The sequence below is a fragment of the Branchiostoma belcheri genome, unplaced genomic scaffold, assembly GCF_001625305.1.
Source record: "Branchiostoma belcheri isolate BF01 breed outbred unplaced genomic scaffold, Haploidv18h27 scaffold90, whole genome shotgun sequence".
NCBI lineage: Eukaryota > Metazoa > Chordata > Leptocardii > Amphioxiformes > Branchiostomatidae > Branchiostoma > Branchiostoma belcheri.
The window spans coordinates 1,405,575-1,421,156 of NW_017804576.1; the positions used below are offsets into that span (position 1 = coordinate 1,405,575).

The following is a 15,582-nucleotide window of genomic DNA, read 5'->3' on the forward strand; positions in this document are numbered from 1 at the left end:
GTGCTCAGGTAAGGCAGGGGTACACGGCTACCAACCCGCGCGGGGCCCGGCCGGGTAAGGCCGGGGTACACGGCTACCAACCCGTGCGGGGCCCGGTCGGGGTACACGGCTACCAACCACCCGGGGCCCGGCCGGGTAAGGTCGGAGTCACGGCTACCAACCCGCCCGGGGCCCGGCCGGGTAAGGCCGGAGTCACGGCTACCAACCACTCGGGGCCCGGCCGGGTAAGGCCGGGGTACACGGCTAGCAAACCGCCCGGGGCCCGGCCGGGGTACACGGCTACCAACCCGCCCGGGGCCCGGCCGGGTAAGGCCAGGGTCGCGGTTCCCATCCCAGGCGGAGTTCGATCGGGTAAGGCCGGGGTACACGGCTACCAACCCACACGGGCCAAGGCCAAGGCCCGACCGGACACTTTTTCCCCGGTACAACTTGTAAATATTATACATGTACAATAAATCTGTAAATACTGTACATAGCGTCTGTCTTCTCTGTGAAAGTGGAAAATTCGCTGCTAATAATCAGCGAGCTATTACTGGATCAAGTTTACTTTGAAATTGTCTTTTTTTTTCTCTTGTGGCGCCATCCGAGGTAATGGTACATTTAGATATACATTGTGATACACTGTAGTTCACACCATACGATTGATTGTGATCTCTATGAGTTAATCGTTTATTTGTGATCCTACAGGACTCTGAGTGTGAAGAGCACCAAACTGTCCAACGTAGAGCTCTACAACTGCGAACTGCTGGACGGGTTGGGCTTTACGCGCTGCCTGGGCAGCAACATCACCGTCACGGTCCTGTCCCTGGGCAGCATAGGCATGGAGGCGCTATCACTCGACCAAAACCGCTGCCCGAGCCTGCGGGAACTGCGCCTCCTGGCGGACTTTCGGTGCACTTCACTGCACCTGTCGTGCCCGACGCTGAGAAGGTTGTGTGCGGACTGTGACGTCATGTTGCCCACGTTACAGATTGTCTCGGTGGTGGCGAGGCATGTAGACAGGCTGCACCTGGCCAACGTGCCGGGGCTTCAGAGTCTAACTGTACAGTGCGACCGCGTAGACCTTGTGGAAATCAACACGACGGGAAACGTCAACGTCTGCCTCGAGAACTGCGCCGTGCAGGCGGTGGAAGAGTTGGGGACGCTGAGGCTACTGGACTGCCAGGTGCAGGCGCTGGTGCTGAGCGCCCCCTTGGTGCGGCAGTTGGTACTGCAGCGGTGCATGGTGACGGACTACAGCCTGTGCATGGCGCTGCGCGGCTGCCCGAACATCCAGCGCCTGCAGCTGCAGAAGTGCAGCTCGCTGACGCGCGTCTCCATCTGCAGGTCGCTGCTGCAGTACCTGCACCTGCTGGACTGCAGGGGCATCCTGCAGGTGGAGCTGACGGACTGTCCCAAGCTGCTGGCCCTGGACATCGGCCAGTGTCCGAACGTTAGACTCTTCGTGCAGGGATCAGAGACAACCCCAAACAAATACAGTGCTGAGATGGTCTGGACAGGGCCGCCTGGAAAGAAGGCGAAAGTGGGAGAAAGGACCAAACCTGTCAGCATCTAGAGTTGTTACTGGCAGGTGGTATTGGAACAATGCCGAACCCAAAGGAACCACATAAATGAACCTTTGGTAGCTTATAATGAATACTAGATGAATGTGTCAAGGGTATTTTTTTTTAATTTTCAGGAAAACCCAGTGAAAGTACATTGCATTGCAGAGTAGCCAACAGAAAAAAAGTTCATGGACATATGATTTCACACAGGATAGAAACCTTTATTTTATGATAGGCCAGTATTTCTAGACAGTTCTTGAGCCGTTACCTTGGAATGTACTGGTGCTATAGACAGCAAGGATGTCTGTCAAGAATTAACTTTCGTAAGTTTGTACCATGTATTTATTTCAAAGGCTAAAATGTAACACTTATCTTATTTTTTTCCTGAAAGATACAATCCTCATGGAGGAGAAGAAAGAGGAATATTTCACGAACTAGGGCACTGGTAGAAATATGCTGAACAGAGATTAGTCAATTTAACCATTAGTAGACGACACTGCATTCATACTAGCCTTAACTTCTGTGGTACTATGGCTGGACACAATCTTTTGTTATATTGCTGAAATTATAAAGTGTCATACAATACACTAAGTAAAAATTGACAAATAGTAGCCAAAAAGGAAAGTCAAATGGGAATATGGCCATTATCTACATCTCAAAAAACTCATTAAAGAATTTTGAAAGAAATATTCTTTTGAAACTTTGTTCTGACAACCTTTCTGTGAATCATGGTGTATGAGGAGGGACATCATTGCAGGTTGGCAAATACTAGCACACATCATACAGCACACACACACACACACTGACATACACACATCATACAGGCACACAGACATACACACATCATACAGCACACATACACGCACTGACATATATACACATCATACAGCACACATACACACACTGACATACACACATCATACAGGCACACACACTCTGACATACACACACACACACACCGACACACGCATCACACATGCATGGACTGACATGCGCATACAAACACATCAAACAGGCACACACACACACACTGACATACACACATCATACAGGCACACACGCACACTGACATAAACTGAAACGCACACATTGACATGCACACACACACACTGACACACACACACAAACATCACGCACTGAAAAAAGCACACCAGGGAACAGTTCTGCACAGGCTATTCCATTTAATAGGGACTACATGCCATAAGATACAAGAGTAGACCTATCTTCTATCAGCAGCTGATGCTACCTCCCAGGTCCGGTACATCACAACAGCCTGTGACCATTATCCTTGCCTAACAGCTGACTACATGTACTACAGGATCAGGTCTTGGATACACATGCTGGGTGCTCCAACAAAGATCACCTCACAATTTACCTATGGTCGGACAATGTATTACCAGGATATTATCATCATAATCCTGGGGACAGTTTCCTTGCAAAATAGCCACCATTTTAAGGAGGGATTTCGGTTTGTCAAACACCTTGCTATATGCCACCATTCCATGATACATCCAGTCTGTATCTTACCCTACAGAAGCTTCCCTACGCAAGCTGCTCTAAGTATATCTGCTGCTAGAAGCCACAACTAGATGATGACTTGTGCCTCCCCTCCATCCTGAACACCCTTTTTGTCTTTCAGCAGACAATTCTGTTTCACTGAAAAATTGACAATTTTACACATTTTACAATCACGAATAGCTTGGCCAATGAGGTCTTGGTCAGAAATTTTTGAACTGATACTAAAAAAAACATCTTTCATGTGAACAGAGATGATCAGCATGGGATGGGCACAGGATAGCCATACATAATGCTGTTTATCTGCAAAAAACAAACATAAAAAGCTTATATATATAAGTTTACATTCAATCAAATCATCATCACACAAAACATACTCTCTCCATTTAATCATATCTCTAAGATAACCTACATCAAAACCATCTCGTAAATCAAAAAGCATTTAAAGTATGAAGAGATCAACATGATATCAAACACAAATTACTCCATATTCATACAATAAGTTGTGAACACACATTCATAAGGATACGAGCTCACAACATACAGCATAGTAAGCACTAAGGGATCTGCTCAGCAGCTGCTGTACTTGGAATTAAATTTTAGATCACTGTAACCACAGTTACCCTTATGTGGACAAGGTTTGGTTTTATATGCCCACAAATACAAAATGTAGGTACATAAAAATAATGAATCAGTAGCTGAAGGACAATGACATATAATGTGGGACAAGAGACTGTGACAAGATCATGTTCAGACATACATTTTGTATAGTACATGTGGAGTACCGGTCTACCATGTCAATGTTTTTCAGAGGCATATGTTAAAAATGAACAGCTTGGTAGGTACATGTAGAGGGAAACGTTCTGTTGTTTTCAGCTCCACAGATGCCACACCAGCCAGTCGTCCTAGTTTACGCCAGGTTCACCTTAACCTTCAGCCTGCTAAGGCAGCCCTTTGGCACCAACATTTGTACTGGTTACCAGATTGGGCAGCAGGGAGAAGGTTAAGTTGGATGGATGAGACAGGACAGGCCGACACTTTGATGAACTTGACATGGTTGTTTCCAGCACAAAACAGATCCAACCAAACATGAGGACCTGGATCCCAGGTGACTGCCATATGAGAACAGAATTGCACAGCTGGCACAGCAATGATTAACATAATGCAATATGCATCACGTCTGAAGCAGCAGGGTTCATCTTCACACTATATATAGCAGGTAAAACAGCAAGGAGCCCTATAATCAATGTAGATTACAAACAGTGCCTTTTTATGTAGTACATAAGAGACCAGAATGGTCAGCAAATCTCCACGAGAATGCAACATTACTGGCCAGTGTCATGTATAACAAATTGTCCATGGAACTGCCATGTAGAATAGGATGATCAGAGTAAATTGGGAACATTGCTGTGTAGAGACGGTCGTCAAGATTAGACAGGATATCATTGGGAACTAACACAACAGCAAAGTAGTGTACATACATGAAGAACAGGATGCAGCTTTGTACAACAGCTGGTGCATAGAACAGGAAATGATAGTAAAACACAGAACTGTTACACTTCAATATTCAGGACCCCTGACAGGGCCTGAGACATCAAGGCAACAGATACTCGATGACAAAAACTGTCAGTGTTTGGTCATCCATGCACAATTCACGGTATTCTTTGCCGTACCTCCCGCTTGTCTCAGTTCTTGGAACTTCCCTGAAGTTGGTAGCTTGGGTCGCAACCGAATTAGGACTGTCCATTCCTGATACCCAGCTTTCAAGATCCACATTTCAACCTTTGCAAATTGCACATCAAATCACTTGGTTGTGGGCATTCTTCTGTCCTTTAATGTGTCATACAAAACATGCTGATGGGAGGTTTGTCAGTTGTTTCTTTTCTGGATTTGCTAGTACGTCAACTGTGAACATGCATACATGTAACTGAAGATAAAAGCATCCTGTGCTGTTCTGCAAACTACTTGGACTCCAGGCTGAGATCTGAGTAATAGGTAGGATTCTCTTTAGTTACATGCAACAGGCAGAGAATGACAACACCATAATGTCACTGGCTTCGGCACACAGCTTCGTACATTGTACATGTATATCCACCTGTACACTAGACTCACCCCTACACCAGACACACCCACCACAGATTGTGTACATACAGGACTAGTCGTTTACACACAGGGCTAGTAACATTATCTTACAGGAAACTCTACAGGGGGATCTTTCCTTTGTACAGTGAATTGCAATTTCCAGGCAGCAAGCACTATTAAATGTCAGCCCAGCGGGAACCATGTACATTGGGGGAAAATTCCATCACATTCCACCAAGAAAGTCTACAGCTTTCTTTTAGAAACCATCTCAATTGAACAAACTATAGTGCTGAAAAATCTTTCATGACTTGGTCCAGTACCTCTCTGGCTGCACCTACAAGTTTCTTTCGGAGAAAAAAAACTTTTTTTTTGGTCTTGATAAAGACAGTACCATTTAGTAGGTCTTTCTACAAGGTTCCTAAATGTTACTCTTGAGCCCTGGGCTACAATACCCTTGGTTTAAAGCTTGTTCACAAGAATGGCATCAGCAAAAAAACTGGGCTGGCAATTCCGTCCCTGCTGTCTGATGGAAACAGTTAAATTTCACCAACTGTTGAACGACACATCCACAGATCCACCTGTCTGAAAGCATATAGGAAGTCCTGAACCTCCTACAGAAGACTGCACCTGTTCCAGACTGTAGTAACACTGGTGTGACGTTTGCATTATTTACAGCAAGCCAAGCATATCATTTCTAATTTACAGTGAACAATTCTGCCATATACAGAGAAGCAGGAAGAAGTTTACAGGTTCTAGAGGATCCAAGTGTTTCTCAGACACATGAAAGAGACTCCTCAGTTATTCAGTAGGATTGAAGATAGTACAAGGGAAAACCATCCATGTACATGTAGTGTTGGCAGTAGTCAGACCTAGTTGTAAAGCTCTGTTCCTGTTTCCCACTGCAGACCAACAGTTTAGGGGTTGGTTGGGTTGACTTAGAGTGGAGTAACTCTGTAGAGGTTATGAGACAACAGGTTCTATGCCACAGGGAATGCTGTAACTGTTGTGCAGTCTCCTTTACCCTGGGCGCACGGCCGGCTACTGACCACTGGATCATCTTGTCAAGTGAATCTACATGTTTCTATGTCAGACATGTTTTCAGGTGTTCCACGAATGTTGCTTTGAGGCTACCGAATCCTACTGTGTTCCAAACTATGCTCTATACCTAATCTAAAACAGAACAAAAGCACAAAATGATCCAGAGGGTACGTGTGGCTATCCCGCGTCCACTGCCTACAGAGACGATGGTGCTCAGATATGGCGATGCCTTGGGTGACTCTGGGTTGCAAACAACCTGCTTTACCTTAGCTTAGCCTTCTTTTCTTGCCAAACACAAAGTGAAAGCTGTAAGACAATGTTAACATCCATACATCAGTACAAACCTTGTGGAACCAAGGCGGGCGGAAATTATTTTGATGCAAGGTTTTACAAGCCAAGAAACACCAGAGAGTCCTTTGGGTCCTCAGCTGAATTACCATTTGTGAAACAGTTACACGTTTCTGAATCATGTATATGGTGAAACGAAGAAAAAAGCACAATTTCTCATTCACGTCACTGCACATAAATAATCACAAAGATATCATCTCTTGGAACACTACCGATGCCGGAAGTCTACATCATACACAGTCGTCCCAGGCATTTTTTGTACAGACTTTTCCAAAGCCTACCTTTTCTCTCAAGTTGTGATGAACATTTAAGGATATACTGTACAAAGCTAAAGTACTCTTACCAGATCCTTTTCTACCCTCCCAATTATCATCAGATTCTAATTATTTACTCTAGAGGACAACTACAGAAGTATCCTCACAATGTGACCATCATGCCGTTCCCTGTATGTCTGTGACATACAGCATGTCTGCAGAACGTACTGCACCTGTGCAAAACCTGGATTTTTCAAGGTTCTCGTTGGATGTTTGGTCAACACTGCATCAGAATCTTTTCTGACAGGACAATTGAAAGCTATTGACAGGATGTCATCCTTAAATATGCGAAGATGACCTTAAACATTGTACCGACGTGCTATGCACAAAACCTTAAGGGTTTCGCAACAGGCACAGTATGTTCTGCCAGTGTGCTATAACAGACAGACATAGAATAGCATGATGGGTGTTCTAACGGGATGGTCCCAGGGCCCATCCAGCAGAATTACAGACGTGCACATTTGGACTTGAACATGAAGGTAAAATTGGTCTGACCAACACGTTCAATATCAATGGCAGGAACGGCTGTTTTTCTGTAAAATATCACAACCGATTCTTTTTTTACACATCCAACCAGTGTTCTAGCCAGCATGAAATGTTTTTCCCTGTCATCTCAATTTTGTTTGACCGTCCGAGACACTACATTCTTCATTTTGTGGGGCAAATTTTGCTGGTAGATTAAGCTCAACTTAATGACATTTCTTTCCATATCTTTACATGCCAATTTTGGTCCGTCAAAGATGTCAAATTGGACAAAATTTGTGTCTGCCACGAGCAGCAAAACTCTGTCCAACGATGGAAAGACAGCCGCTGGCTAGAACACTGTCTCCAACTGCTGGAAGAGCTGGACTGGTGACCACCCAAGTCCTAACTGATTAGGACAGCTACACGAATCACCAGCAGCCAAGCAAGCACTCACCTGAAGCTGGCAACATAAAAAACAAAAAAATCATAGGTTCCATTTCTTGATATAATACCAACATCATCAAAACATAGGTGGAAAAATTTGACCCATTAATTTCTACAGGAGCAAATACAAGCTATATTTTTTTTAAGATTATAAGTGATGGTTGTTGATCACAGTGTAGTGTACTGCATGGTAGAGTTGAGCACAGGGGTACTGTGTAGGTATGGTGATTCCACATGCTCCAGCTGCGGCTGCAGCTGAACAGGTGCATGCACCTGGCAGGTGTCACCAGGAGTCTTCACCGTTGGCATTCTGGAAAGGAGCAGAAATATTGATCGGGATACACAAGGGACTGTAAACATAGAAGTGTGCTTCTATGGTACACTACTTTGTTTTGTCTCGGCAGAAGCTGTCTTCATACTAAGAATTTTGAAATTGAAGGAGAATTTTCAAGCAGGCTGTGACAGAACCACCACTGACAAGACAGCCTTATTGTTATAACATTAGGCCACACCAAGTAAATTTTATGGATGACGTCCGCGCGCGCTTTGATTTTGGCCTGTTCCTAGAAAAAAAAACAAGAAATTCCGCTTCCTGTAACTATGACCAAAGAGTCACGACAGTGCCGCAAATCGTCAGATTGATGTGAAACCCGTAATGCGAAAACAGGACAGGATTACAGCTGCTATTCCACCTGATTTATTGCTGTTTTGATGATGAATAAAAGACTTCTTGCTTGTTACACTGTGTCATCTCATTCAATTTGTGTCCTAACATTTGTCATCTCCTAGTATATTTCTAATCTAGGCATCTTGTTTTTTAGGGCCCTTCTTGTTTTTTTTTTCGCCCTCTCGCATTAGATTTAGGGTCTCCAAAGGACGTCATCCATAAAATTTACTTGGTGTGGCCTAATACTATATAGCTAAATTTTCCCCGGCACATGCACGGTTATCACAAGAATGTCCCAGTTTGCGATCATACAACAAATGTGACTGGAACCTAATGAAGATAAAGTTTCCTAGCAGGATTCCAAAATGGCTATCTTTGTACCGAATAATGATGCAGTCTCATTTGTCATAGGCTGTCAAACAAGTTTGAAGAAGAATTTTCAAGCAGTCTGTGACAGAACTAACTACCAACAAGTATCTAAGACAGCTTTTGCTGTAGCGAGACAGCTGATATATACACGGCTATCACAAGAATGCACCCAGTTTGCGATCATGCGATCACAAGAAATGTGATGGACCCTAATGAATATAACATTTCCTAGCAGGATTCCAAAATGGTAGAAGAGAATTTGGGACGGATGATTCTATCGTGGACCTGCATTTTTGTCCCAATCTTTCAAATCAAAACTGACAACCAGCCATGAATGGTACACCTACATGTAACTTGAAAGTAAAAAAGGATTCTAATGTCTAAAAATGAAGTTTCTTTTTCTACAAATTGAAGCATGTTGTAAACAGCAGGCAAATATACTAGCAGTGACACTATTGATTCAAACAGAACCACTAGTATTCCCTATGATTTCATTGTTGTTATTTTGACTGTGAGGGATAATTCATGCAGATTTAACTTCATATTGAAAATACAGCATGCAAAAGAATTGTTACAGGGACACTGTGCCAATGCTTCATGTAGAATCCCTTCAGAAGGTACATATGTACAATCACATCTCTCCATTATAATACCTGGAGTTTTGGGTTGAACACACTAGCCTGGTTACCAAGTTTACCTATCTTAGCTACCAAGGCACTTTCCTTTACTGCAAGTAGGTACAGGAAAGAGCCTCAGTAACTAAAATAGGTAAACTTGGTAAACAGCCTAACAACAGACAGTTCAGTTGTATTTTATTTTAAAGTCATCGTCATTTGGATAAAAATTGGGGCAACTTGAAACAACAGGGTCACTACAAGGTCATCTACTTCTACAGTTACACGTGAACTTGACCTACCTGTTCCGAATCTTCCTGAAAATCCGAGAAGAAAAAAAAAAAGCAATCAACTTGGTGTGATTCGGACACCAGGGTTCACAAGAAGCATGACACACAGGTGACTACAGTGTTCCACGGGTTAACAACACATGCATGGAGAATGTCGTCCACCCACCTATACACCATGCGATCACCCTACTGCTAACATACATCTTTACAAACAGTTTTCTTTTTCTGTGTTGGAGTATCAAAATCTAATCTAGTTAGCAGATATGCAAATATGGTTATCTCTGTTTTGACATGTTGACAAGTTACTTTTCCATAAAGGACAGTTTAAAGAAGGCATAATCATGACTGTGTATCTTTTTTTTTCATGCTGCTTACAGACAGATACAAGGGTAAGACTTTGGAGGTACGTGTCTTTTCAAGGCAGAGGTTTGAAAAGTCTACAGTCTGAAATGGTCAAGTTACATTTATCCAGACGACATGCTAAATATAATATGTCAGAGAGTAACAGGTTCTTCTCTTTAGCAAATTTTGTTTTGAAGAAAGATGGAGAAATTTTGAAACTGTGCTAGAGAAACTGGCTCTGAGTACTTCTCCGTCTACAGCAATGACACTTCTAGATTCTTCAATAAAAGAGTAGGATTTTTAAATTCTTGCTGATACCGAGACTTAGAGGACTACACATGGTGGATAGGTCAGCTGAGAAGGGAGAGGGCAGCATCTGAGCTCCTCCCTGCTTTTTACTTACCCTCAACTTTAGGGGTCGGGGTCTGCCTGAGGCTCTTTTAACAATTTCATGGGTTTTAGGAAAGTAGAACGTAGGTACCGACCCTGTAAGGGTCAGAAGGAGACACACTCACAATACATACTGTGTCAGGGGTGGGGGGGTGGGAGGAGGGTGCAGAGGACTGGTGCCATGCAGGGTGGTACTTCATGCATTACGCTTCATGTTCCGCAGGTCTTTTACATGGTTTGTTTCAAAGTTCACGCAATGTTTGATAACAGAGCCAGAAATCTCTTACGATGATATATCGATATGGCAGAGGGAAAGCTCGGGGAGACAATCTCTAGGACTAGTCGGAAGAAACTGCGAACATATTTTTTTGGTAGCACAGAATTAAACGCTTTTATGCGAAAGCTTTTCAGCACAGTAGCTTGTATAGTCATGAGACATGCAACTGTTTTACAGTTACAATGTATAAAATAGGGATGATAATGATTGATGCAAGACAGAACATGCACCTGCATTGTCTAATGTTCAGCTCATTGTTTTTTAATATCAACACTCTTTATCACAGCAGTAACATTCTGCAGGGCAGACTTCAGGTTTTCTTATAAAAGCCTACTTTTTTTTTTAAATTTTGTGATCCTATATTGTATGTAAAAAAGGGAGCAAGGGCGCTTTAAATGTTGTGACCTTACTTGTGGCATAATACAATTGGTCTGGGCGATACACACTTTCCGTATCATCCCCCCGCACATGTACTTGGACCATTACCAGCACAGTAACACATGCAGGGAGGGAGACGCCATCTACAACACCATGTGACACATGCAGGCAGGACAGAACACACAAGCTGGCCACGACTGTGGCGCTGTACTCACTATACTCACATCGTCAGGCCTGGTGTTGGGGCAAAGTCTGTGCAGGATCTCTTCTATGGTCTGCCGTCTGAAACAAACAAGAAAACAACATAGAATCAGTCTGAGAAAATTTCTGTACGAAATACTTTTATCTGCATACCTGCATTACCTAGTTATGTTTACCGAAGGAAAACATATTGTTTTTGCCCTGTTTCTTCCTCTCCTTCTTCTCCAAACAGTGACCGACCTCTGACCTGACCAATGACATGATTTGTTGACGTCTGTTACCATGGTGACTGGTGTTGGGTTACATAATGTTGCAATTTCATGGTCTGCTCTGCTCCTGTGACCATATACCAGTAGTACATGTATGTGAATGTGTTTGAGTAAGAATTAACAGAGCAGACCAAGTCCGAAGGTAAACATTATGCATTTGCTTTGCAAATGTTACTTCTCTAGTTCTTTTCTACTTCATAGGTGCCGGTGTGTTGCGCCGAAGGGCAGCTGTACTGGCTATACAGATACAGGTAACAAATGCAGCAAATAAAAATCAACATACACCTACATGAATATATGTACCCAAAACATGGACCAGGGATTGGATTTTAGGAGTACATTCATTTCTTTTGCACCCAGAACAGATACAAGTGTAAGTTCATTTCAGCCTGGTTCGAAATGCTCATGTCCCTAGCCTATTAAGTTCCTCGCCCCTGGTACAATGCACACTTAACATTCTTTTGTTGACTACAAGCAACTTGAAGGAAGCACCATTTGGGACCAAATTTCAGGTTGCGTTGAATAAAAAATTTGGGCATAAGTTTTATCTGTATGAAAAAACAACAACAAAGTTTTGACTGAGTACATATATATATTCATCCTTCCCAAAAGTCTTTTCACAGAAGTACATAAATACGAACTCAGGTGAGCAAACCAAACTGGGAAACATCAAACTGAACCCACGCAAGGGCACGTCAACACAACTATTTAGCAGCCCTAGTTAACAAAGGGACCTGTCACTCGCGTGCTCACCCCCCTGATGTAGCCATGGAGCCTGACCCTCACACAATGACCGAGAGAGCGCTGCCTTTCACATGACCTGCCCTGATGGGGAAAAGTGTTCATTGGCCTGCCGTGTGTTCTAATGCAGGGCGGGAGTGCTCCTCTAGTTACAAAGGTTGAAATTCACCTGGAGCACAGTTGATCATGGATATACTCTTAACTTCTGTCCTCTAAAAAATTTTCCTGTGTCCTGATAGATTGTAGTAACACACCTGACAAGTTGGTTTTGGTTTCTACTGCCAAGTAAATCTACATCTGTAAGTTGACATACTACAAGTACAAGTACACCTTTGAATAACAGTAAATGTTCAAGAGGAAGTCATTTGTTACCTGTTGTGTTACTGTTAGCACAGGAATGTCAAGAGGCAGCACACACACAGGGTTGTGTTCCATTGGACAATACACTTTCTGACCACCTCTGACATTATATGTTCAATGAAGTAAACATATAACTGTTGTACAAGGACCAAGTTACCTGTTCCTGTCTTTTCTAATAGTATCTTTAAAAACACTTCAGTACATGATTATGGACTTTATAGACCAGTCATTTTTGACAGGTGGATTCCTTGGAGTTGGGGTCTTTGAATTCCAACGTGTGATGTCGTGTGATCTGATGAAACGTTACCTACAGTGCTACACAGGTCCAGACTCTAGAATCATTGTTGTACATGTACAGTGACCAAGTTACCTGTTTCCATCTATTCTGACATTTGAAAAACTTCCCTAGACACCAGTCATGTTAACAGGTGATTTGTTCAGGTATATGAATCCCAACAATGCCGGGTGATCTGAAACATTACCTACACAAGCACGTTGACAAAATGTACTGCGTCTGCGCAAAACCCTGATTTTTCACGGTTTTCATTGGATGTTTGGTCACTGTTGCATCAGCATTTTGCCTGTTGCAGATGACATTTCTTCCAATTTAACATTTTAAAACTACAGACGAGATGTTAACCTTATAGATGCAAATACGACCTTATATGAGACGTTCTGCCGAAGTGATATGCACAATACAGTATGGGGTTTGGCCCTGGTGCAGTACGTTCTTCCAACGTGCTACCTACACAGGTGGAAATTACGCAGGCGTGACTTACTTGGAGACCAGCCCCCCTCCTGGTGGGAGCCCCTCGATTTCCTCGTAGCACAGAACGTGCATGATGTAGGCCAGGTCCACCTCACCAGGCTCACTCGTGTTCACTATCTCTGCAGGACAAAAAAACATTCAGACATTAGTCTGTTTACAGCTGGATCTTTGAAACCTTTATTGCGGATTCCACACTGCAGAGTAAAGTGGCTACGTTACAATCAGTGCATTTTACATAGTGAGTCATTCTTATTATAGAAGACATAATAGTAGGGTTAAAATGATCATTGCTGGAGACACAACATTCAGAAATTACATATGGGTATGGATGTACATTTACTTAATGAGAATTAAACTGTTCTCTGCGCAATTCAGTAGAAAATTCCGGAGAGTTAATTTCCTTGAGTTGGAGAACAGTTTAACTTTGATTCTCATTATGTATTTTACCAACTCAGATGAACTTTCATTCGTGTACATTTATGCAAAAACAAAAAAAAATGTGTTTTGAGACCACACCAATTTAATTTCTTGGTTAATGGATTTTTCTAGAAAAATAATGGAGCGGGCGGGCGAAAAAAAAATCAAAATAAAAACAGGCCTAGGCATCCTATTATGGCCCAAAATGGTACGATAGGAGACATGAAGTCAACACACCAGGCTGGTTCAAAATTTAAACAATGAATTTTGAACTTTTAATGATACCACTGCAATGATAGATGGGAAAACTGTAACAACTAGGAAGAAAAGGACTTTCCTCAACTGTTGGGGGGCAAAACATGAGCATTTTTCAGTTGATTCAGGACCAGAATCAAATTTTTTTTTTTTTTTTGCAAATCAGAAAAAAATGAAGAGGCGAATCCGAGAACCAACAATTAAATTGGTGTGGCCTTATTATAGAAGACATAATAGTAGGGTTAAAACTATCACTACTGGAGACACAACATTCAGAAATTACATATGGGTATGGACAGCCAGTGATGTACATTTATTTAATGAGAATTAAACTGTTCTCTGAGCAATTCAGTAGAAAATTCCGGAGAGTTAATTTCCTTGAGTTGGAGAACAGTTTAACTTTGATTCTCATTATGTATTTTACTAACTCAGATGAACTTTCATTCGTGTACATTTATGCAAAAACAAAAAAAATATTTTTTAATCATACATTTGTTACATCACTAACTTTAAATTATCAAGTTATCAACAGCATTTTAGACAGTTCTTGAGACTGTGAAGTTTGTACCAAGGTTTTGCTGGGATTAACCTTAATATCTTACTTTATCTTTAGCTTGAGTAAAATTTCCTCGTGTACACTGTAATACTACATTGATCTTTCACGTATAACTTACAAGTTGGTTGTGAAAAAGGAAACTTTAATAACAGTCTGTGTGCACTTCTTGGCTTGGAATGTTGTGCTGACCTTGAACTTAAAGCCAGCCCAGGTTGTCAACAACATGAAACCTAACAAGTGCAGTCATGCTTCACAAACAGAAACAGTCCTGAAACCCAACCTGTGCACTCCATATGCCATTTACAGCATGAGCTACATTCTTCACTAAAACCATCATGACCTACTCCAGGAGTCGAAATACCCCTCCGTGTGCAAGTGGGTGCAGGTAAAATTGGTGCTGTGCGACTAAATTTTTACCAGTATGCGCCGGCTCAAGTAAGCTTATCCCATAAAAATACCCAATAAAGAACTGAAAAGGTAACAAACCCAGGACCCAGGGAGTTTTTCTTCATTTTTTATAATCAACAGAAAGTTACTATCTAAGTCACTGCCATGGTTAGTAGTTTATCCCCATGACACTGTAAGCAAATATTGGATACTATAGTTACCACACATTGGTTTGGTTGTGTACCTTTTATTTTTGGGGGGTGCAACTAATTTTTTGGGTGCAACTAATTTTTTTTTCAACTGCACCATTTCAACAGCATGAAAGTTCATCTGAGTTGGTAAATTACATTATGAAAAACTTAAACTTTTCTCCAACTCAAAATTTGACTCACCAGAAATTTTCGACCGAATCACTCAGTCTTCCTCAGCTATCTGACCCAAATGCTGTGGACACGTGATTCTTCCCACGTGTGACGTCAGCAAAGGGTCAAAAGGTTGTCTGAAGTCGATATCGCCCCCCGTCCCGGTTGACTTCAGACAACCTTTGACC

At 42.4% G+C, this 15,582-nt stretch overlaps 2 protein-coding genes across 15 annotated transcripts in view; one reads left to right on the forward strand and one right to left on the reverse strand.

Annotated features, from left to right (window-relative positions):
- Positions 1-1,563, forward strand: part of LOC109487993 — a 9,181-nt gene extending 7,618 nt beyond the window's left edge. The window contains exon 3 of the mRNA XM_019792131.1: positions 688-1,563. Within this exon, the coding sequence (XP_019647690.1) occupies positions 688-1,555 (868 nt within the window). The 3' untranslated portion in view covers positions 1,556-1,563. The remainder of the gene's footprint in view (positions 1-687) is intronic.
- Positions 1,564-2,705: 1,142 nt separating this feature from the next.
- Positions 2,706-15,582, reverse strand: part of LOC109487976 (protein phosphatase 1A-like) — a 19,019-nt gene continuing 6,142 nt past the window's right edge. For 2 of the 14 annotated variants that reach the window (XR_002141298.1, XM_019792108.1), the window contains exons 3-5: positions 11,302-11,359; positions 9,703-9,717; positions 2,706-8,060 (exon numbers count right to left, since the gene is read on the reverse strand). Coding sequence is in view for 8 of the 14 variants with exons in the window: in XM_019792108.1 (XP_019647667.1) it covers positions 8,034-8,060; positions 9,703-9,717; positions 11,302-11,359 (100 nt within the window). In the remaining 6 variants the exon portion in view is untranslated. Of the gene's footprint in view, positions 8,061-9,702; positions 9,718-10,435; positions 10,519-11,292; positions 11,360-13,427; positions 13,533-15,582 lie in introns of those variants that run through there. The other 12 variants (XR_002141297.1, XM_019792106.1, XM_019792103.1 and 9 more) reach the window with 12 other exon arrangements.